The 24798-nt window shown below is 51.0% G+C and overlaps 1 protein-coding gene across 1 annotated transcript in view; it reads left to right on the top strand.

The window, feature by feature from the left end:
* The first annotated feature begins 2102 nt into the window (after positions 1-2102).
* GPC3 (glypican 3) overlaps positions 2103-24798 on the top strand; it is a 175961-nt gene continuing 153265 nt past the window's right edge. The window contains exon 1 of the mRNA XM_080366166.1: positions 2103-23562. Within this exon, the coding sequence (XP_080222292.1) occupies positions 23403-23562 (160 nt within the window). The 5' untranslated portion in view covers positions 2103-23402. The remainder of the gene's footprint in view (positions 23563-24798) is intronic.

Raw genomic sequence — 24798 nt, forward strand, 5'->3', positions numbered from 1 at the left:
TGTATCTCACAAACACGTGGTTGCAGCAGACGAGTGAAAATACAGGAGACCCTTTTTTGTGGCTTGCAGTGCCTCCTCCAGCAACCTCCTCTCCCTCGATTTTGAAGAAGGTGGATCTGCTGCAAACCTCTTGCCACTGCTGCTTCAAGGAGGCTCTTCGCTGGGAAGGGGAATGTTTCTCCCCCAGGCCAGGAGAAGGATGTCCTCAAGTGATAGCGCTTGATGCTCACCCTTGAGCAATAGTCACTCCTTTTTTTTTTTTTTTTTCTTCCCTCTGTGGTTTGCTGAGCCTTGAAGTTGGGAGTGGAGCTGCAGCTTGTCTTGCCTGGGTGCGGGGAGACCTTGGTTTGTCCCAGCTTCAGGGGCTGGCAGAACGGTGTGACCTGCTCTGCTGTGGCACCAGGGGGCAGAGCTGAGGCTCTGCTGCACGAGCAGAATGTAGCAGCCCAAAATTTTGTGCTCCAGTGTTGGGGGTTGCTGCTGGGGGAGTCTGCTCTGACAGCACGTGCTGGGGACTGGGTGCTGTCTGGTAAGGGAGGGAGCTGAACCTGAGCTGCGTGTTGTGGGTGCGCGAGCGATGGGTGTACTTGGGGAGGGCTGTGTTGCTGAGATGGCTGCTGTAGTGTGCAAAGCGGGGGGGGGGTTTGGGGGTGGCCTCCCTCCTGAGGGGACCGCGAGTGTCCTGGGGAGAGGGTTGCTTGGATGTTCCGGCTTTAATAGTTGGGTTTTTTTTTTTTTTTTCCTAGTCTGCCCTCTTAAAACTACGGTTATGTGGACATTATGTGGCAGAGATGTTTTGAGACTTGCTCCAGAACCGCAGCTTGCGGTTGCTGCAGTTGCCTCAATACAAATAGATGTGGTCCAGTTCAGTGGGCAGCACCAGTGAGTTTACAACACCCTCTTTCCCCCAGCAAAAATATTTTGAAGTTTAAAAAGGATCATTTTATTGGTCTGGCCTATGGTGGCCAATGCAGCTGGGCTGATACCATGATGGGTCCCTGATGCAATCCTGTGTCCAGACCTGGTCCAGAGGTGGTTGTGTACAACAGAGAAGAAAATAGCCAAGCAGAGCAGTCCTTGCTTAGTTCACGTACAACCGCAGAGCTCCTACTGGGGTTTTCCTGCAGCTGGTGGCTGTGGATGATTTTCTACTCCAGAATTTAATCTGAGGTGGAGTTGTAATCTTCCTTGTGCTTTGGAGAGCTGTAATCTGGACTTCAAATCCCTGCACAAACAAAAGGCAAAGACGTTCCCTAAGCGTAGAGTCCTTCTGGCTGCGCCACTTGTTGACAGTGAAGAAAAATGGGTTGGAGTATGTGCTAATGATGATTTACTATAGCGCATCGTATCCCAACTGAGTGGAAGGCATCAGGCTGTGTTCATGCCAGGAGCGGAACCCAACTTTGCTACCGTGTTAACGTGCTCCTGGGAGATGCTCCAAGCCTGGCTTTATATTGCTAATACTGGAGCTGTACCCAGCTCTTGCGTTGGGTCTTACTGGTGTTTTTCGCGTGAACCAGGCTTGTGTTGAGGGGTGGGTGCTGGAGGGGATTTGGTGCCACTGGTGGGCATGCTCAGCACGGTCGGTGTTTGGTGCAAGGTGCTGGTGTGGCCGTGCCAGGACATCTTCCTAGGGAGGGTTTCTGAGCACCGTGGTAGGGCTGAAGGTTGGGATGGGCACCCCAAAACCATCCCACCCAGGCTGGGCTGTTAGCAGATGACCGATAGCTTTAGTGTGTTCGTGTTGCCTGGGTGAGGGGGATTGTTGCAGTCCGATCCCACGGATGAAAGCTATTAACGGCGTAGGTATTTGCTGTCCTGGTGAGTATCTACACAATCTGTTCCGAGTGACAAGCCTGTGGTTTGCAGTTTGGGTGGTTTGCGTGGAATTTACTGACTTTGCTCAAACCGCTGAAATTTGGAAGCGAGCTGAATGTTCCTGCCGTTGCTCAGGCATCAGGAGGACACGGGATCCTCTGCTTTCTCGGGAGCAGCTTCTGCAAACCGGTGTGTGCTTCTACATGCGTAGTAAATTGGTTTTCTTGTCGGGCTCTGGCATTAGAGCACAGTGGGGTGGGTGGCGCATCTGCGTGACTAGGGTGCTGGTGAAACACCGAGGAGGGGCTAACTCACAGGGTATCGGCGCTGCAGGGTTCGGAAGTCAAATGTGCTCCTGCTGCCACCTCAGTGTGTCTCTAAGGCGGGTGAGGAGTATGGTGTGATCAGAGGCTTCGTCTGGCAGCAGAGCGTGCCAGCCCTGAACTCAGTTGCTGTGCATCTCCCGCTGAAGCATCCGTCTCATCTGTGAGTTCCGCTGTCCTTTCCCTTCTTGCACCCAAGGATAAGCTACTGGCTCACAGGGACTGCAGGACCTCCCTTCTGAGCAGGTCACCCCTCGCCCACCCAGCCTTGCTTGCAGCTGTGTCAAACCTACAGCCTGTTTTACACTGCCTGGATCCCTATGTCATGGCTTACTTTTGAAAAAGACCTAAAAACGCTGAACCTGACTTTTGAAGGAACAAATGACCTGTTTTTATACTAGCAGCAGCGTGCAGAATTTCCTTGTCTTAAGCCCAGAGCATTGCTTTGGGGGATTTTGCAGGAGATGCCCTTGCTTTCTGATGTTTTGGGTGCCCCGTCTAATCAGGTGGAGCCCAAGGATGACCAAAAAAGCTCAAAAAAACCCCACCAAAAAACCCAACCTCAAAGCAAACCAGCCCGAGAACGGTGGCTTCGGGTATTTTGGATACCTGAACCATGTGAAGTTGGGTGTGGAGCTCTGGGCTGGGATGCCCGTCCACAGAGGGGCTGTTTTGGGAGGGCTGAGGAATTTTTCTCCAGCTCCTGGTGAGGGGGGAATCTGTGGGATCTTGGGCTTTTCTGATGTACCCTTTGTCTTGCCCTGACCCTGCCTTCAGAGGATGCGAAACCAGGGGGATCCCAAATCTGTCTCGGGATCCTTTTCACGACTCCTCCTCCCGTGGGAAGCACTGGGGGTGCAGGAACGGGTGTTTGGGTTCTGCATTAACGCTTTGCTACAGCCAAGGAGGAAGGGGGTGAAATCTCCCCGGCCACACGTGCGCTGCTGCTGTCGCTGTGCCGGTGCAGCAGTTGTGCTGCATTTTAAACTGAGTTGTTTTGGGGTTTGTTGTTTTTTAATCCATGAGAAGCGTTGCAGCCGCGCGGCTGTTGGACATCAGCGCCGAGGGGGCTGAGGCTGTTCCAGGAGCCGTCGCAGCAGCTATTTCTGGGAGTGGGACGTCAGAAAGGAGTCGGCAGCCGTGATTTTTTTTTTTTACTGGAGGTATATAAATAGGTACGAGCACATGCGGATGTGAGGGCTTCTCGTGGAAAGAGACAACTCTTGTTCTGGAAACTTCAGAGGGCTTCTAATATCGGAGTGCTGAGGCTTTTTTTATGTAGTGGTACTATTCCATGTCCTTTCAGTCTCCTTCCTGCCACACACCACTTTCTGTTACTGAACGTGTGTCTGGTTATTCCCAGGTGTAATCAGTGTTTATCTTGCAGAGCATCCAGTGGGTGCTTTACTTTTCTCTTAAAGGAAATTTCTGAAAAATCATTCTTAATACTTGTGTATTATCGTTTCTTTTTCAAGTATCTTCTGCTGTTGATGGTCTTCAGGGTGTTTTTCTTTTTTATAGCACGTTCATGGCTAAATCAGTGCACTCAGCCCAGGTGAGTGTTTCTAACTGGCATCTTGCAGTGCACAGCTTAAGTGTTCGCTGCCCTTCATCTCTGGTTGCTCCCAAGTTACTTTGTCCAAAGTGATTACACTGCATGTCTGTAAAATCTGGGTTTTGTTTCCATATGTTATTAGGTTTAAATCACAGCTGACAGAAAGGTGTAAGTATCTTTCATGTGCTTCTATCAGTTACAGAATCAAATGTTGTCCAGATCCAAACCAGCTCTCAACCTGGACCCACTGGCTGAGAAAGCAATTACGTGTTGCATCCATCCTCGGTCTCCTCCCCCGCTGCACTTCTTTCTGTACCAAATCCCCTGCGAGGATCCACCAGGAGCACACGCCTCGTTTGCTCTGACTTTTTACATCTACCTATTGATTTAAGTTGCTGTACTGCTGCAGTCAGAACGCCGGCTGCTGCAGCTGGATCGGAAGCCACCAGTTACGTGGCTAATTACCTTTCCCACTGGAAGTTTTGTTTGTGAAGGTTATGTTTCATTTGCCAGAGGATTTTATAAAATGTAAGGAATTGCAGCACTGAACCAAAGGGGAGATCACCAGTGCTGATTTTACATATACGCGCATCATATGGAAGAGGAAATTACCATTTTGTTACTCTGGTGATATGGAGCTGGAGTAAAGTGATTTTTATTTATTTATTTTTAATGGGAATGGGCTTTTTGGTGCAAAGTGCCATTCTCATGCTGTTCTCTGCTGGTGGAGGCACTGAACCTGGTTCCCCAGCAGATACCCTGCAGCAATAGCAAATGGGTGGCAGGACAGATTGAAAGCTTGAAAGAAGTAACAGATCTCCTGGGACTTCAAAGGCCACACTTTGTCAGCCAGCCTGCCTGCCTGCTCAGAGCTTCATTGCAGCAATGAAAAGAAAATTGAGATCTTCCTGCCTTAAAAACACAGCCCCCTTCCCTCCTTCAAAGCTGGACCACTCCTCCATGTTCGTTAGCAGCAAAGCCCGAAGCGCTTGTTCCTTCCTGTACTCAGCAGTGGTGCAGATGCTCATTAGTGCTTTAACAAACAATTTTTGGAAGTAGCACCATGTCCCAGAATGTGCACCCGTACTCATTTTTAGTGGTCTGAGATGGGCACTTAAATTGCTGAAAGTGGCTTGGGAATCCCCGCCCGTACCCCTGTGTTAAGGTTAGCTGTGGTGGTGATGGGCCTTCAGCTGCAAACTGATGCTGCTGGTAGCTGAGCTTTCAGCTTCCCTGAAAACTGGGAATTGGCTGGGATGTGGGAGGAACTGGGGACTGACAGGGAAGTGCCATCCCAGGAGACAGGAGGTTTGTCCTGCCGGTGCTCGCCGGACATCGCTGCTCCCTTGGACTGGCTGACAGGGCTTCTCTCTTTCTTTTTTCTTTCTCTCTTCCTTTTTCTTATTGAAAAGGGTCCTTTGCATCGATGATTTTCTGGTTTGACTGATGGAAAATCTGGATTTGCATTGACATGGAGTAAAAGGGATACAGAAACTTGGGAAAAGTTTAGTCTTTGCTCTCTCTTTCAGCTTATGCAAAACCCCAAACCCTTGTTTTGCTCAAAGAAGGAGCAACTTCTGCTAAAACAAAATGATGATGATGAAAACCTTTTAAATCAGCCTTACGGCTGAAGAATGCTGCATCTGAGCCTTATCCTTCAATCTAAGAGCAGCACATGACAGAGCTTAATGGATTGATGAAAAACATTTTGGTTCCTTTTATTGTGATACAGTACAGAGAGGAGTACGAGATGGCCTCTCACCTCTGGTTTGGGGAGGCTTCATGGTAAGTGCTTTATCTGCAGTAAAAGCTGTGGTTAGTTTTGGAGCAAATACATTTAAAACTAACAGAGTCAGGACAGTATCAGCAGAGTTCTTGCACCACAGAGGCTGTGTGTGAGTAGCGGGGACAGGACTGTGCCATTTTATTAGCACAGTAAATGTAGCAAAATAAAACTGCATTAACTCTGATAGTTGTGTTGCCACAGCTCTGCTGGTGGACTGTTCCTGAGGCAGCAGAGTGGTAAACAGACCTGCTCAGAATTATTTTTATATAGCAAAAATTTCTTTTCCCCAGTTACGCCTCACTCTCCAACTAAAACATGGACCTGGCTTGTTTTAGGAGGTGATGACAAGCAGATAAAATGGAATTAGAGCCTCTGCTTGAGTGTGGGCAGGGCTGCAGTGCTGCCTCTAATAGTTTCTCACTCGGGCAGTTTGTGTTGCAACACTGACGCTCTAGTTGCTGGAAGGTTGTCGGCGGGAGATGGGGATTAGCGGCTCTCTGAAATCCTCGGATGTAGACTTAGACCCGTGTGAGCATCCTGCTCTGTGGGCTTGAATCTGCTTGTGCAGCTGCTCTGAGGTGCCTGCAGAAAGCGTTGCCCATCGGATCTGCTGCTGCCAGAAGCCGGGGTAGAAAGTGGGTGTCAGGGTGAAACTCCTCTGCCGCTTTTTCAGACTGTAAAAAATACATGAGCGCCACCTAGACTGACGCCATTGACTGCATTTCCCCCCTCATTTTCTAACGAACTGTCACAGTCCCGGAGGACGCTTTGAAGCTGCACCAGTGAGGTGGGGACTGGTGAGCTGTTGGCACTTGGTTGTGCGACTGCAGTCGAGGAGCTTTGCAAACGGGACTGTTAAATGAAGGGGTTTGGAAAAAGTGAGAAGATGCCTCGTCTCCCCCGTGGTTTTGAGTCAGCCCGTGGTACTTGGCTGGGGACCAGCCTGTCCCCTAGCACAACTCGGAGTGATGGCACAAGACCTCAGGGACCCTCCTGGCTTCATGGGAGCTGGTCCTGGGGTTCAAAACTTTGCATCTGTGTTGGGTAGGATGTGCTTCGCTTCAGCTTCCTGCTTTGGGCATCCTATTCTGTTTTTTCCATTCTGTTAAGAAGCTACTGGCAATCAGAATCAGCACCAGATCTGCTCCACTTGTGTCCCATCGGAAGCCAAGGGTGCCGACAGTGTGGATGCGCGGGCTGTCGCTGTGATGTGCAGGTACGTTCTCTTGCTGCCTTTTGGGTTCCTGCAAGCCCCAGGCAGGAGCCACCGCGACGTGTCCTGTTTGCATGGTGAGGGATCGCGTCTGAGCCACGAGCTGCAGCCACGTACTGGGGCTCATGTCAGGGCTGGCCACGGGCCATCTCGCTCCTGGCCCTGCAGCATCGCCCGCTGCCTGTCGAGTCATGGTCCTGGCTGTCAAAACACAGCCGGCACGCTGTGCTCCTCAGTGCAGCCTGGTCTTGCATCATGGCTGAGTTTTCAGCGCTGATTTGGAAGATTCATGTACATCACTGATTTATTAAAAAAAAACCAAAACACAAATCAACAAGAGTTGGTTGATTGGGGAAGTTATGGCTTTCTTGGATCTGTTACTTAGCCTGTTTTTACTTACTCTGAACCATGTTGATTCTGGGTAAAGCTTTTATCCTCTGTCCCAATAAGCTGAGGCTGCTCTAAGAGGCTGCCCAGAAACGCCCATACGTGACGTGAATGCAATCACCTTTCTGAGCCAAGCCCGTACCCTCACGGAAAGTGTTTTTGGAGGTGTTCAAGACAAAGTACTGTTCTACCCATAAACTGAAGGCAAACAGTGTTTTTCCTCATTTCAGATGCTGAAGCCCCATGCTCTGCCTGCACCCAGGGCTTGCCTTGGCTTTGTGCAGCCTTTCCCCAGCCAGTGCTGTGGGGCTGGCTCAGAGATGCTGCATGGGGCACCTGTGGGCTCTCTCGGGGCACTTGCCCATGGCTACCTGGGAATTACTGGGCCAGTGAGAGAAAGTGGCTACTGTGCACGTGGGAGGAGAAATAGGCACAAAAATGAGTGAGGAAAAGCTGCATGCGGCAGGTGAGGGACTGAGCTGTGAGACATCTCCTCCGGTGGGCTCCTGGCCCTGGCTCTGGGTCCTGCCCTGGCACCTTTGCTGGACAGTTTAGTCCAAAATTTCCTGGTTTTCCATCTGCCACATGAGGGCAGGCTGTTTCTAAATAAAATACAGCGAGAAATCTCCAGCTCTGCGCAGCTGATAAAATCTCCAGCCCAAGCCTCCTCTTGCTGGGGAGGACTGGGCGCTGTGGCCAGGTTGCAGGGGGATGTGGTGGCCAAGGACGAGGTGCTGGTAGCCCGAGCAAGCAGCATCATCCCTAGCAGTGTAACCACCCCTGCCGGAGAGATCTGCTCCAGCCTGTGCTCTATCTATCTCACTGCTCTGTTATTCCTCTGGGCAAACTCAGTTTACTCTAATGGCGTTAGCTGTGCATAATAAATGCCTTTTCTCATCGTGCTGCTGCCATGCCGGCCGCAGGTTAGTGGCCTTTGCTCACCCTGGCTCCTGCATCCCCCCCCCCCAAGTGCAGGGATGCTGCTGGCAGCATCGTGGGGCTGTCACTCAACCCCACAGGGATTCACCACTGTGGTCTCACCCCACGGCACAGCTTCTGCCTGCTGTCAGTGAACAGTGATTCTAAAGAGGACAGAGTTAACTGATGTTTGTCTGATGGTTGGTAATGCCACCTCTGACTTGCGTTTGTTCCTCATCTTTTGGGTTTTTTTTGTGTGTGGTTTTTTTTTTTAATGGAAATGTAACAGCAAATGCCCCGCAGGAACATAGGGTTTTAAGAAAAAAATATGGATTTGTCAGTGTAGCAACTGATACTCCTGGTTTTATGGCCCATGGACTTAAAACTAAAGCAAGGACGCTTGCGGTGTCAAAGGAGGATGCTGAAGGGTTTGTGGTGCGTGCGCTGGGCAGGACCACAGGGAGTGCAAGTGGGGCAGGGGCGGCCTCGTGGGTGGCTCCAAGGAAAGTCCTGTGAGATGTTCCTCTCCAAAATCCTCTTCAGCTGCACTAACAAAATGCTTTGCTCTTGCAGACAGCGTGAGCAATTTACGGGTCTGAGGAAATCCTCTTGCTCACAATCCAGGGTTAGAGTAGCCCCGCCGTGGAGTGGTGTGACTGCTGGTGGGGAAAAGCCTACCAGATATTATTAACCTTAAAATGTCAGAAATATCACAGTGACCACAATAGAACACAAGTCTCTATCAGTTATCTCAAGAATGATTCAGTCAGGAGATGCCTTGGGAGCCCCCTCAGCATGGCTGTGTCCTGCTCGCCGAGGGCTCCAATAAATCTGTTGCCTTTTGCAGGTTTTTCAAAATTTGACTTAAAAATAAGCCCTGCAGCCCAGCCCAACAAATCCCAGAGGTGGCTGCAGGGGGAAGTGTCTGAGAAGGCATTGGTATCTGGAACCCTGGCTGTCCTTTGCCATGAGTGAGCTTGTGCCACCATGCTGCTGCTGCTTGAAGCCTGGTGCTGCAGGCACTACTTTTTTTATTTATTAGTTATTTATTTAGTTATTTAATTATTATTTTAATCGGCATAGATTGTCCCAGCCAACTCCTCCTAGATATGCTTCCTATTCGCTTGATCTCTCAGGTAATTTTTCACGTCCTCCTCTGTGAACCATTTGGGAGGACACCTTGGCTCCATTGAAAGGTTTTATTAGTGTCTTCAATCTGGTCGAGCTGTTGCAGCTCTGTGGGAGAAGCATGTCCCTGGCCACAGCCGTGTCGTGGGTGGAGGATGGGGCAAGCAAACACGGCTGCACTCCGAGCATCCCCCTGCTCTGGCTCATCCTTACTTAATCAACCTGCTCGAGCCTGGGTCTCTGTGGTTATGCCAGTGTGACTGCTGGTGTGAGCCAGGTAAATCCTGGGATTGGGAGTGCTGGAGTCAGGAGGGGTGCTGGTGCCGATGGGGAGAGAAAAGCACCGGTGCTGTGCCCTGACTGCCAGCAACTTTCTTCTCCTTTTGCATTTTTAGAAAAAGGGTTTTTTTTTCCTCATCTAGAGGGACATAAATAATTGCTGCTAAACTGTTGGGCTTTTACCAGGATGGAAAGAGATAGTTTCTTTGGTTGCTTTGTTCTCACTGTTGTGTGTGATGAGTTGAAGAGCTGAATAGCAGCCGGGGAGGGAGATGTCCAGGCAGGCAATCGCGTGCCCCCTGCTAGGACTGGATGCGGCCACTCAGCCCCAGTGGGGACAGAAAAGTCATTTATCTCAAAGTGATTGTTCCTTGCTGTTACCGCTCTCCCACAGATTTACAGGAGTAAACAGCCAACAGGTCATGATGGACTTTAAGGACTGAATTTGGAAAAAACAACCCCTCCGCAAGTGTTGTTATCCTGCTAATAATGAGGAGGAAAGAAAAGGTCATGTTCTACACGGTGCTGTCAGCTGTTCAATCCTTTGCGGGTCGCCTCCCAGTATGGCCCTCGGTGATCCCAGCTCCCAGACCAGGACCTGCCAAGTGGTCTTAATACAATATTTAATTGTACTAAGTGATCTTATTTTATATCTATATTATTATATATATTATAATATAGATATAATAGCTATATAAATACAATATATATATTAATCTATATTAAGATCACCAAGTGATCTAAAATACAGTAACACAAGTGGTGTGTTATCCTGTGCTGGTTTGCCATCAGTGACTGCTGGCAGGAATGGAGCTGGCCAAGGAAATTCCTTACCCTTTTTGGCCGCTAATGATAGTAACGGGTTAAAATAGCTCCTCAGAGGAAGGCTCCCTCTGTCCCCAGATCCTGGCCACCCCAGCACCTGGAAAACATGGAGCACTAATTTGAAAAACTACTATAACAGTGAATGAACTCCTCTGCTAAATATGTAATCGTGTGCCAGCAGGCACAGAAATGAGGTAGCTGGATGAAAAAACTCCCAAACTGGTGGGCATTAGCACCTGGCTTGTGCTCGGTATTGTACCAGTCCCAGAGTTTATGGTGTAACAGCAACATTTCCACTGTTGCTTGGTACTGGGCCTGTGGGATGCTTTCCTGCAGTTCTTTGACACCACTATGTCAGGGTCTCTGACCTGATTCCAAGCTCAAATCCAAGGAAATCCAGAGCAAATCTCTTCCCAGAGTTGTGCGAGGTTGGTAGAAGTGGAGGAAAGCTTTCCAGCTGTTCTGTGGGGAAATCCGGTCCTCTGGCAAAACGCAGAGGGGCGGAACATCAACACAAAAATTCCCACTGACTTCAGCTGGGCCAGGATCTGGGTCGGGAGAGCAGCGTTAAAGGCTTGGAATGCTGATGCTGAGCCCAGCTCCACTGCCCCATTTCCAGCCCTGGAGCCCTGAGGGCTAACCTCTGGTTTGGTAGGGGTTAGCCGCACTGAACCGAACTATTTCATTGCCTGTCAGATCTGCTGCCCTGGCTGCTGCAGGAGCTGAAGAGCCATCGGATGCTGCACGATTGGATGCTGCATGGGGTGTTGGAGCTGCTCCCTGGCACAGGCTGTCCCTGCCCGTGGCTGTTTCCCCCTTCCCATGGGCTGTAGGTGAACAGGTAACTCGCTGGGTTTTCCCCCTCAGCTCCCAGCACAGTCAAGAACTCAGGTATGGAAACAAACCTGCGTTTCTTTATTCTAGTTTGGGAACATTGGTGACCTCTCTGCAGCCCCTTGTGCCTGGCACTAGTCTGACCGCGGGCTAGGCTTAGGATGCTCAGCCTGATGCCATGCCCTAGGATTTGCTGTGCTGCATGCAGTGCTCTAATGCAATTCAGTCCACCCTCAAAATACCCACAATTAAATTTTAAGACTCGGCAATTTTTTGGATCTGGCCCTGTGAATACAAAAGGTTTCTCCAGAATGGCATAAAATGACCAAGGAGACGGGCCAGCTGACCTAAGCATTCTTTTTTTTTTTTTTAATCTGTAGATGCATGACCACAGGGAAGGGAAACCCAGGGCAATTCCTGTATTTATTGCTCTCCAAATAGGCAAGTATTGCTAACATGCCACCCCTTTGATGATTGCCTTTAGTGACCATTTTTTACACCATAATGGTTAAATACAGTAACTTCCCTTTAGACCGAAAAATCTATGGCACCAATATCCTTGAGTACTTCGGGATTTGGCCTGTGTTCAGACCAATTCATAAAACACAGCTCAAAAACTCACTCAGTGCCAAGTCCACGGTGCTTTGCCTTGTTTTAGCCAAGATGGGTAAAAGTGATTTTATAAATTATTGCAATATCATGTTGCTCAGATGAGCTGCTGCCCGGGTTAGTGCCTCTGAGGGTTGTGGGGGGCACGGGGGAGCCGTGCTGCTGCCTGGGACGGAATGGTGCAGACGGGTTTGGGCATCTTGCCCAAAATGCGCCGTTATTTGCTTTTTTTCCAGGCTGCTTTTAGCTGCTGCGTTTGCTGTCTGCCTGCGGCTGTTGGCTGCTTGTTGGTGGTGTAGAGAAACTGTGAATGGCAAAGCTCCTGCCGGGATCCCCCTCTTTGCGCTGAGCCTCGGGCGGCTTTCGCTTTCCAGCAGCTCCATCAGCTTCTGTGGGGTCTCACCTTGCCTCCACCATCATAGCCTCGTGACGTGGGGACATGTTTCACTTAGAAGACATCAGACCAAGATCACAACAAGTTTTAGGCTAGGATGTCCAGCATGTTTCGTAACCAGAGGAAGCAAAAGGTGAAATCCTTGCACAAACCTTTGTAAGGGACCTCAGACCTATAATTAAATACCGAGCTAACCTTGGTTTGTTCTGCTACATCACAGCCAAACTCTTGCAAGTCATAAGGGATGGTCTGAGGTCTCCATGGTGGTTATAGGCTCTTCCCCTGTAAAGGCTGTGAGTGATGCATTTATGGACTGTAGCAATCCAGTTGATACAGATATGGCCATCCCTGAGCCGGCAGGCTGCAGCTGTGGGCTCTCCAGCCGTGAAATACAGCTGCCCAGAGCAGGGCTTGATCCTGTTGCACTCCAGCCCAGACAGTTGTGCTCTCTAACTCAAACCATGAAGCTCAATACAGTTTTGTCCAAGCGCATCCTGGTGCAGTGTTGCGCTATCGCATGCTTAAGAGCTGCAAGTGGTGTTAATGTAATCACTACGTTGTGTTTCCACAACAGATGTTGACATTTCACTATTACCCCAGAACTAAATGTCAAGTTACTGCTGTTCAAAACTAGCACTGAAATGTTCAGGGATTCCATCTGCAGCTGTATTTATAGCCGACTGCCTGCCTGCTAAGCCAGCATTTCTAAGCAGGTTTGTAAATGGGCTGCGGTGAGTTCATGTGAGTGCTACAGAGCTGTCTAGGTTAATTAATTCCCTTTCCAGACATTATAACCTATACGAGCAGGGCAGCTGGAGGGCTAGGTTTTCTCTGAAACCAGTAATTATGCACATTGTGGGACCAACTTTTGGATTTCTGCTGTTGTTGCGACCTGGAAAACAGAAGCAGCATTCAGGAAAGAGCTGGTGGGGGATGCAAATGATCCAAACAGGACAGATACGTGACTGATCCGCAGCAAATCATAACCCAAAATCCAGTGCAGAAACACTGGCACAGCTTTTTAATTTTGCACTTCTTGCTGCTCGCATTGTTTTAATGTCTAGCTATGTGTCTGAAACCACTTTCTGTGCTCTCTGTGGCTATTGAAGCACTTTGCTTTCAGTTGAGGGGTCAGGTAAATATCTCCATGCATCACCGAGCCGATGCGCATGCCGCGTGCTCGGCATTTACCCTCCGATACAGAGTGCTGCAAACCGTCTCATCAGATGCAAGCTCTTAAGCTCTTTGCTCAGCTGTGGAGTATTTTTTCAAAGCATCTTGCCCTGCTGCCTGGCCGAGGAGTAAATGCTAGCGAGTGGTTTGGGGGAGAGACAGTGGTTTGGGGGTGACACAAGAGCTACGCTGGGTGGCTTCAGGTGGCCCCAGTGATGGCAAAGCTGCCATGCTTCAGGATTTAGGGGGACCAAAGATCCAGGTGATGTTAAGGCCGTGCTCTAAATGGCTTTAGCTGTCGTGGGGTGAGCACAGCATGTGGTTTGGCAGCCTAAAAGGCAAAGTTTTCTACCAGGGTGGTCTGCTCTTTGCACCCTGTGCCTTTCTGGAGGGGAGCCCTGGGAGCAGAGGGGCAGGAGGAGCGTGGCTGGAGCCATCGGCTTGCAGGACATGTGCAGTGGAGGAAGGAGGGCTGTGTTTCGGAGCAGGGGACACTGCGGGAAGGAGGTGCACAGGAAAACCCCAGGGTTTCTTGCTGTTACAAGATGCCTTGTAACATCTTCGGGTTGAATCCTGATGCCTCCAGACCAACACAGAAGGCTGAGGGGCAGAGGCAACAGGAGGCGATGTGAAGCTGTGCTGTACAGGAGAGCAGGTAATCCACCCAATGCTTCTGATCTTGGAGATTATGAATTAATGTCTCCCTCAAAAAAGGCCTCAGGTGATTACAAATGCTTCCAGAAAAGAGGCAAACCTCTCTGGCTGATCTGAGCCCGACAGTGCCATAAAATTACTTGTAGCTCGGCCAGTTCACACCTGCCATGATCTGGGCCCTGGGGCTGCCTTTTAAATGATAAAGCAGACTATGTCTTTTGTTTTGGTGGTGGTTTTTTTTGTTTTTTTATTGGTTTTGGTTTGGTTTTTTTTTTGGTGGCAGTTTGCAGGGAGTGTGCTACTCCCAGCTGTATGAGGAACTGTTGAGATTATCTGTCAAAAGCATAGGGAGTCCCTGTTTCTGGAGACTCTGAAAATGAACAAAGATGGGTAGTAAGAAATAATTTGAGGAGTTTTTATTATTATCACATTTAGTGGTAGGGTTGTCTCTTTAATGCTTTATTTTTTTTTCCACGCTATATAGGTGAGCTTATATTACACAGTAAAAAGCTATTAGTTTTCTCAAAAGATTGTCGATTTTCTTTCCAAATTGCTAAATTACATTTTCAGTTTTATGGGAATGTTCTTTCATTTGTGCGAAATCCTGCGCTCAGATGGGTAGGCCAATCTCATCATGCAAGACTATTAGGTGAACTAATTGGATCTGTCTTACTCATGCATTTCTATCAGGAGTACCTATAAAGTGGAAATTCATTTGGAAATGAAGACGGCATCTTCATGTTCTCAGAACTTTGGAGGTTTCTGCTGTTGCAGCTGCAGCGTGAGCACAGCCAGCGGGAATTAACTGCTTTCCTCTTGGCAGCTCTATTCAAGCCTTTTTCCAAGGTAGGTACCAGACCATCTTCATAATTGTCAGAAGTTGCTAAATGATGCAGTTTCTCTGTGGTATTTAATCGATGCTAATCCCAGGAAGATGCAGGACATCTCTTGCGCAGGTCCATTTGGGCTGTCATCAAGGTAGGTGTGAGCATGACCTCGGCACTGTAATTGCTGATCCTCTTCAGTGTACTTAGGAATTTATCTCCTCACTATCCCAGTAAAGCAGAGAAAAATCATTATTCCCGTGTTGCAAATGGAGAGGTGTGGGAGCAAGGTGGTGAAGGAGCTCCCAAGGTTGGCTGGCCTGGAGGCGTCTCAGATGGAGCTACCGCACTCCAAATCCCAACACTTAAATGTTCATCTCTGCTTGCACGTTTTCCCTCCTCTAGCGGTGCGTGGCTGATGCTCCGTGTACTTACGCTAGGCTATCAGCCACTCCTTTTGGACTGATGTTTTCCACTTCTAAGACACCTGCCTGGATTCAGCCAGGGGTTTGCACACAGGTCTGCTTTTCACGGGATTGCTTTGTAAGTCTGGATTTGAGTCATTTTGTTGAACGAGTCCCAAAAGGTCAGATGCTGCTGGCCAATTTGCAGTGCATTAGTGCTGTGCTCGCAGCGGGGCCCAGGACCTCTCTGTGGCAGGATTTCTGTTTAGCACCATGTCCTGCAAGCGGGAATCACCCTGTGTTCCCTTGGCACTCAGCAATGCCTTGCCTGGCAGAAAGTATGCAGAGCAAAGTGAACCTTTTATGCATTTACAAGATGCTTGCACTGGCAGAGTACATTTGTATTGGTTCAATGCTTTGCATCATGCAGTGATGATGCATCTTGCTCTTACACGGAATGCACTTTCTTCTTGAATCAGGGTCTTGCTTTCTAGGGGAAACGAAGCCAAAACGACTGATGCACACCCTGTGAGTGCTAAATACTGGTCACTGACAGCAGTTCTCATTTGGGAGAGCAGTTTCTAGTAGAGCCAAACCTCTTTCTCCCTAAGACCTTCCTTCTTACTCTTGCCCAGGTCACAAATGAGGACAAATTCCTGAAAGGCCGTGGATAAGACCTGAACACGGCTTGCTCCGCTCTGCTGAAACCTGCAGGACGTTTGCTGATGGCTTCAGAGAAGGTGCAATGAGAGAAAGGGGGGCACAGGAAGGAAAAGTCACTTGGCTTTAAGCACGTACTGTTTAAATTATTCAGTTTCTCCTAAACCAGCCCATTGAATAATACATTGCGGTCACTTTTATTTCTAAATGCTTGCACTTAGACTGAGGTTAAAATGAAGTCCTAAATTGCCAGTTGCACTCGGGTTCCTCTGGAGATGCCCACGGAGCAGCGCGCTGGTCCCGGCAGCTCTTCTCCCCCATGTTTTAAGGCTCTGGGTCCTGCGTTTGGGCAGTGCCAGCTCCAAGTGCTGCCCGGTCAGGTCCCCCACACCTCCTGCACCAAGAGGCTGACTTTAACCATCCCGAAACACTAAAAATAACAAACTTGGGCTTGTTTCTATTTGCTTTCTCCATTGCTGGCCAAGCCCTATGGAGTAATTTGTCAGCAGCTGTATTTCTTCTTCATCAAAGCAGAGTTTTGACCTAATTGCACTAATCCCTGGGTTTATGGAAAACCTTTGAAGTGCCCTACACCAGAGTCACAAAATGGAGCTGTGACGGAGTGCAGTGACTCGCTCTCCCTTTCTTTCCCGTCTTGTCCCCAAAACAGGCACACAGAGACAGATTTCTGCATTTGAGGAGAATTTCTGCTTGAGACGCCCATAGCTAGGTGTGGGTTTTTCATTATTCTTTTAAAGGACTGGGGGAGTCAGGAGAAACCAGCTCTGCCTCACACTTCCCTGCTTCTCAATTCCTGCTTAATGTTTAATAGTAATAATATAAACAAAACCCCAAACCCCCAAAGAGCTGTTTGAGAGGCCTGACATTTATGCATCGTGTGCAGGAATGATTTAGCACTTAAAAACAAAATAAATCTCTCTGTGTAAGGTGGTTCATTATTCTAACTGATTGGAAATGAGATGAACGTGGACATCTAGTGAGGCTCCTTTTAAAAGGAAACTTCCCCTCTGTTGATATGCTGTCCTCCTCCACGGAGGTGTGAAACCTGGCTGAGCGTCCAGCAGGATAATTAGTTGTTGTTTGGGAAATGCCTTCAAATGCACAAGTGTTAAATCTAACTGGGTTTTTTATTAGATTATTTGGCTTGTGCAGGAAGGATGCAGCCTTAATAGCCAAGCCTTCTGAGATCTATTAATGTCCTCGCAGGTGCAAGTGAGAATGCTAATAATGAGAAGAGCAATGCATGATGAGCTCCGAGTGCAGCCAGCCAGGAGGAGCGCTCGCACAGCTCCTTGTGTAGCTGCTGCTGGCGTCGCCTCTGGAAGGGTCAGGCCATGGATGCAGCTGAAAAAACCTAACCTGGGCAAGGTCACGATCTCCCAGTGTGATGGGCTGGAGCAGGGACAAAGGACGAGGGAGCTGCTGATGGCGAGCTGCACAGCTTGGGGGACCTCGCCTCCCAGGGAGAGAAGGGCTCTGGGGGACAGCTGGCCACACTTGGCACAGGCATGATGTCTGTGCTGGGAGACCTGGAGTGGTAAAAGCCCAAACAGGCTGAGAGAACTTCTGGGGAGCAGTATGTGTCTGCAGCAGAGGGGCAAATGGGTGCTGCGCCCTGGTGCTGAATGTGCAGCCAGTGAATATCGTGCCACCTCCCAGCTGTAGGAGACCAGAACCTCTGGATCTGGTGGGAACTTGGAGAAAGTGGCTATAAACCCAGAAACTCCTTTGGTTTGTGATTTTTTTTCTTCTTGCTATCATGTGCAGTGACCTTTCCTTAACGAGAAGAAAAGAGTGAGAAGCCTGAAAGGGAGGGAGGGGGAAGAAGGTGGCAATGGTGGGGGACACAGCAAGTGACAGAGATGCTGTCCATCCTGCTGCACGGTGGCTGAACGCTGCAGCAGCCCGTTGCTGGCCCTGGAGCCACCCTGTCATTGATGGAGGCTCTTCGTGCTGCTTCACATTGCGTTGTTCCAAGGTCTCCTCCTTTGCTAGGGCTTGGTGCTCACTGGGGCTCCTCTAAATCCACTGGCTCCAGCAATGACTCCTGATCTGTGTTGGTGAGGGAGAAGAAGGCTGTGACCCTACAGTTCCTTGAATTATGGGGTATAAAAGCTGCCACCAAGTCACCCACCCACTCTTCTACCTGCAAAGCGGCATTTGAGGAGCGGTTTAACGCTTCTGATACCTTTGGAAGCACCTCATTACCATGCAATTCGAGACAGCTTCTGCATGAGCCTAGCAGAAATACTCCTCTATTATATCTCTTCATAGAGGTTTTGCATAGAATATTAAGCATTAAAATAATTTAATAAGGCATAAATCAAGTTTTACTGTGGTGCCACTGCACAGGAAGAAAGCATTCCTGGAAAGGCATCTGAATACATTGTGTCCTCCTTTGAAGTGGGAGCAATTTATATATTCAATATAACTTCTCTTGGTTCTGTTATAAATCCCCTCTCAAAGCCTATGTGCTCTCTGCATTGCACGACGGGACTTCAGCATCTGCAGCCACACTCGGGCCACCTGGTCTGCAAAGATCCAGTCTTAGTCTGCACTTTGACCATGCAGCGCATCACCTGTTGCTTCAGCTGCTGGCAGAGCTCGCTCTGTGCTGTGGAGCCTGTTGCAGCGCGGGGAAGCAGGAGTGCAGCATCTCTTCGGAGTTAAATTCAGTGTGCCTCCCATGCCTGCACTGGAGCTGTCAGTCTGCTCGCTCTGCGCAGGGCTACTTCACAGCAGTGTTCTGTAATTTTACATCCCAGCTCCCCCCGTGAGTGGGATACCCATGGCGTGACAGCCCTGGGCTGGTAATTGTCGGCAGCGCTTTATTGTCATAGGTGAATGCTCTGGGTTGATCCCTTCTGGGCTGTCTCCTGGCAGCATCTCTTCAGTTGATTAATCACCGGGAGATGATAAATGAAAATATCAGCTTGAGAAATGTCTGCCCTGTGCTCCCAGCAGAGGCAGCAGTGCACGGTGAATAGTTTTCTCCCATCTCTGCTGCTTTGATTCCCTCTCTAGACCTGCATCTCAAATGATTCTTTTGCACTCAGGAGCTCTGCTAGTGTTCAGCCCCACTCACTGTGAGCTGGAGAAGAGATGGGTATTGCAGCCTGGGCAGTGCTGAGGAGTGCTACGAGCATCCTTCCTTCCTGACAGCCACATCCCATGACCAGCATGTCCCAAACTCCAGCACGCTGCGTCTTTCATCCTTCCACGCTGCGCGTTGGGTCCTCCAGAGATGCAGGGTGGGTAGAAGAGCTTTTGAACCACATCTGCTATGTCTGTGCATTCTTAGCTTTACAAAGGATGCAAAAATCTTCAGATAACTGGATGGTTAGCTGTATATCTAGCTGCAAAACCTGTGTCTTATCCACAGGCTTAGAAAGGTTTGGGTCTGGTTGGGATTTTATCCCACAAAACCCCTTATTGTCCTCTACAACTACCTGAAAGGAGATTGTAGCAAGGTGTGTGTTGGTCTCTTCTACCAGGTAACAAGCAATAGGACAAGAGGAATCAACCTCAAGTTGAGCCAGGGAAGGGTTAGATTGGGTGTTAGGAAAAATGTCTTCACCAAAGGGGCGGTCTGGCACTGGAACAGGCTGCCCAGGGAGGTGGTCGAGTTACCGTCCCTGTAGGGATTTAAAAGATGTGTAGATGTGGCACTTAGGGACATGGACTTGGCAGTGCTACGTTAAGGGTTGGACTCCATGGTCTTTTCCAACCTAAACAATTCTATGATTCAGTAAATTCTGTGTTCTATAGTGGGAGAGAAGACTTTCCAAACTCTTTGCATAAAAAAAAGTGGAGTTCCCTAGGACTGGAGTGCAGAGATTTTCCAAGGTTCTGGGAGGCACTTCTGATGCGAGTGTGACTGAAGCTGCTACATACTTGCAAAAAAGTTCCAGTTCAGAAGTGTGTAATTTTTGGACAGGCAAAGCAATTTGTCTGTGTGTTCTTGATGTACAGCTCTTTTGGCACCTGCAGTGTCTTTAAGTGATGCATCTCTCTAAAGGCTTTGCTGCTTCTGCTGTGCAATCTGCTCCCAACAAAATCCAGAGAGCTACTGATTTATCAGCCACTGCTTTTTGGGGTGAGGAAAAGGCTAATGCTTTATGGATCTATCAGCTTTCCTGTATGGCACATGGAATACAATATCCTGCCAAACAGGGGAGGGATGCCTGCTACCTGGCTATCCATCATTTCTCCCAGTGCCCCACGGCAAATGCACTTTTCTTTTTTCCATCAGACAATGTGCGAGTATTGTTATATAGTGAAGAGCTTCTCCCTTCTCCTCCTCCACAAATGGTTACGAAAGCCTGAAATGCAACTTCTGCAGGGTGCAGAATCAGTTTGAAAGGGTCAGTTTGATAGGGAGAAGCCATCACTGCCTGCAGCTCTTGGTTCCAGCAGGACACGAGTGATCTCAAGCGATGAAGCTCGCCATAGTCAGCACAAGGGGATCACAGCACGGATGAAAAAGCCAGGCTGAACGTGCCCACGTAGGCTGTCAGGTATGTGCTGAAAACACACAGATGTATCAACAGATGCTCCACGTTTTTTCCTTTTCTTCCCTGCCCCACAGTGATTTCCTCTGCTATAGGCCTGGCTCAGCTGACCTTGTCCCCATGGAGCTCATCCACTCCGTCTACAGAGGAAGAGTAAGTGAAATGTGTTGATAACCTGGTAAGCATCTGCTGGGAGTACGGATCCCTCTCCTGTGTCTCTCCTTGGCGTTTTAATTGATTCAGGGTTTTCCCAGTGGAGAACTTCATAAGAGCATTTGATAAAATCAGCTACACACGATCCTGCCTCTCATTACTTACAGGCTTGAGGCAGGTAGATGATTAAGTGAAATTTTTATGGTGTGAGCAGTTGTAACAAGGGAAATTATCATCCTGGATATGAGACAACGACTTGGCTCTTACTACATCAGCTGGCAGACAACTAACCCAGTGACTTTGCTTCTGATCTTGGAGCAAGTCGTCTGCTTTCTCCTTCAGGACAAACCTGCACTTGCTATCCTCACACCTTGAAAGGACAAGTCATGTGGATGTGGAGTGCTCAGGAAAATAGCTTTGGACTTTCTTTGGGCTGTTGCAGTGCCGGTGCAGGTCAGAGAGTCTGCCATTGTCACCTTGGGAATGCTTCTGCAGGCACCAGGGTGGAGAGGGTCCTTTGGGCTTGCAGCTGGGGCTGGGGTGCTACAGAACAAAACAATATTGCTGGTCCATGGATGGGATGGGGTTCACCCCCCGTTTCCACCCAGCTGCACCCTTGAGCTTATTACCCCAAGGAAAACTCAGTAATGCCAGAGTGAAAACACGGGGAAATGAGTGAAAATCACTTGCTCCATTAGGGAAGGTCTTCAGTTAAAATGCAAATTATTTTTTTTCCTGCCAGTGGACTTTGGGTATAACTTAAAACAGCAACTGAACAAAAGGGCTGCCACTTGGCTTTGTTGTACATTTCCACAAGCTTTATCGCTCTTCTGACATAACCGCTTGTTGATAGATAAACTTTATTTTTGCAGGGAATCACTGTCAAGATAATGACAGATCCCACCATGAAGCCAGATCCAGTAAAGAGCGGTAATGTTGTCTTCTAATTTGGTTTGAAGTCTTAAAGCACTCCCTCGTCTTAGCAGAGATACCTAAATGCCACCTATTTGGCACTGTATGTAATTCTTTGCTATAATGGCATGCCTGACAATATCTGCGTACTTACCTGGAACGGTAAAAGCCTCCTGTACTTAAATGAAATACACACAGCAGGTTTGAAGATGAACACAGGAGGTGCTTGAATACTTTTTAGACAACTGTAATTCAAACCATAAACGTAATATAGATTTGCAGTAGTGCGTATAAAGGAGCACTTCAAATACCAGCCTTTGTATTTTGCAATTTGGTCCAATTCATTCCTAACCTAAAGCAATACTGCACCCGAAATCCAAACTGTTGCGTAAATATAACAAATCTATCACCGAATCCATGAGGGAGGTGCAGAAAAGACGCATCTCGCATGAGCTGAAGCACATGTGACGGTATTTCATGCAGGCAACCGGGAGAAATGAAAATGCATAAAGGCTGAATCCTCATCCGTATGGCTGAGCGCACGCCCACTCTGTGCCCTGCTGAAATCAGGTGCAATTTGCACCGTGGAGCACCTGTACCTCTGAGCAAAATGTAATTTCCGGATTCCTCCGAATTCCTGCAAATCGGGACTTTTTGCTGCCCGGTTAATGGGCACTTTGTCAGCTGCACTTACTAGACACAATAAACGGATAATAAATAGCGCAGTCTGCGGACAGCAACAGGCTCCGGCAATCCATTAAGCGAGGAGACATGTTGCACATTCCGGCTTATTAATCTCATATCCATAATATATTTTAACAATCTCTCCCTGGCAGGCATTTTCTCAGAACAAACACACAGGCCGGACTTCCATTTTTCATCCCTCCTCCAAATTTCAGAAGGAAAAAAGAGCTGGTGGCGAGCCATTAGCGATGATTTGATCCTGTATTTGCAGTGGAAATTTTAAATCGGTTTTTCTTCTGTTCTTCTGCTCGCGCTTGCTCCCTCAGTGCTTTCCTCTGCAGAAGCAGCGTCGTGCAGATGGGGGGTGAGCAGCGGGGAGGGCGCCTGGGCAAACATGGTTTGGGCAATTTTGCAATTTTTTTAATGAAGCATTTTTTAAACTAAGCCTTTGCTCACCCACCCCACCCCCCCGCTCGTGTCACACCACACACCGCTGCTGCTGGTTCCATGAGCACCGCGGCCCCCCCCGCCTGAGCCCGCATCGCTGGTACTGGGGGGTTACTGGTGTGATGGAGCTGGGCTGGTGCCGCAGCCGGGGTCCCCGCGTCCCGGGGGCGCAGGGTCAGGCCAGGCCTGCGGCTCGGTGGGCGACGGCTGCCCGCCAGCTCCCGCTGGTCACCGTTAAGAGGAAGGGGAGCGGCTGGGGTGCGGCGGCTCAGACCGGGGACGGCGAGGGCTGCAGAGACGCGCTGCGCGTTCACGGCGCGGCACGGTGAACTCACGCTACACGCGCGTGTGCAAACGGGACACCGCGCACCCTGCAAAGCCCCCCGCCGGCTGCGTACGCGGCGCGGTGCAAAACGCCGGGCCGGGTTGCGCGGGTGCTTCGCCGCACCGCCCGCGAAGGTGGCGGCCCCGGGGAAGCACGCGGCCCCGGGGGAGCTGCAGCGCTGCCGCACCCGGCCCCGTGCGGGCGCCGAACGGCCCCGGCCCGCAGCGGCGCTCCCGGCTGGCCGGGCGGGTGTGGCGCGGGGCGGGCGCCGCGGGGCCAATGAGCGCCGGGGCGGTGCCGCGCGCGGGGCAAGTTTGCCGGTATCGGGGCGGGAGCCAATCGGCACGGGGGCCGGCGGGGCGGGGGCCAATGGGAGCGCGACGGGGCGGTGCGCGCGCGGAGCCCGTCCCGGTGCCCGGTCCCGGCGCTCCGTGGAGCGCCGCGCGAGGCGCGGGGCTGAGCTCCGCTCCGCCGCGTTCCTGCTCCGCCGCGCAGCAGCCTGGCTCCGCCCCGGCGGGGATGCCCGCCGGTGGGGCGTAGAGGAGCGCCCCGGTGCCCCGGGAGGATGTCGGGGAGCGGCGGAGCGCTGCTGCTGGTGCTGCTGGCGCTGCTCGGTGCCCCGGGGGGCGCGCAGCCGGCGGCGGAAGCCGCCTGCCGCTCCGTCCGCACCGCCTTCCAGGTGCTGCAGCCCGGGGCCAAGTGGGTGCCCGAGAGCCCCGTGCCAGGTGAGACCGTCCGGCCTGCCGGGGCTCGCCGGTGCCCTGCGGACGGGGGTGCGTCGGGGCCGCTCGGGTGTGGGGCGAAGCGGCTGTAGCGCCCGGGAAGGGGGGCGCGGGGAGGGTCGCTGCGGGGCGCCGCGGAGCCGGCTGCGGGCTGCCCACCCGCCGGAGCGCCTCTTCCCCGGCGGCCGGGTGCGGGGGCAACCGGGCGCTGCGCTCCGGGAGCGGCGGGTGCGCTCCGCTGCTGGGCTGGACCGGCAGCCTGCCGCGCCGTCCCTGCGCCGGCACCCTCCCGGGTGAGCGGGCGGTTTGCGGCTGTCGTTCTGCTCAGCAGGGGCTCCCCGGGGGGGGCTCGCAGCGAGCTGGGGCTGTCGGGCAGGGACCCGCCGCCCACGCGTGCCCTACCGGGGCCGGGAGAGCGCCGCGTATCTGCCCGCCAGCCGCGCACCCGGCTCCGTCCGCGGGTCCCGGCTCGCCGCAGCCGCCCCCAGCAGGGCGCTGGGCAGCGCCGTCCCCCAAGGGCCGTGTCCCCTGGAGAGCTTCCAGCGCCCCGCTGACCCCGGGGGCTGCCCGCAGGCAGCCGGGCGGGGGGGCTCGGCGGAGCCGGCTCGGTGCTGCTGCGCCGTGAGCGTTACAGGTGGTGGCACCGCACCGAGCCCCGCCGGGCTGCTTCCCGCACGCTGCTGCCTGCCCATCGGAAAATAGCCATGCAATGCTTGAATTGTCAACCTTATAAAGGCTCTTTGGCAGTTCTTTGAGTAACTGGGGAGTACCGGCTCCCCCAGATGGGTGGCTGTGTTCTCGGAGTGGGTTTCGGTGGCTGCGTGACAGAGGTGCCGTGAGAGCGCGGGGGCCGCTGTGGCCGGGTAGGTACGTGATGGATGGAGAACGCCGGCCCTGCAAAGCTTGTGATCAGAGTATGGAAAGGGAGAGATAACGGGCAAACGTGACAGGCAGGGGAGGTGCAATGAGATCATCGCTAGCAGGAGCTGCTTTTAATTATGTGTTGAGTTACATTTCTTGCATTCGGCGTTGTACAGACCAGAAATACAGGAGTCGCCCCGGCAATGTTCGGCTGTAGCACGGGAGAGGAAGGGGGGAAGCGGGGTGCCTGTGGCTGGGCTGTGAGGTGCTGTGTCAGCCGGTGTGCATCCCAAACTGTTTGGTCTGTAGGGCTGTAGCAGTGCCTGAGATCTAGAAGGAGAGTTTAGATTTAAGTCCTGATGAGAGGGTTGCCTTCCG

The sequence above is a fragment of the Falco punctatus genome, assembly GCF_963210335.1.
Source record: "Falco punctatus genome assembly, chromosome: 15".
NCBI lineage: Eukaryota > Metazoa > Chordata > Aves > Falconiformes > Falconidae > Falco > Falco punctatus.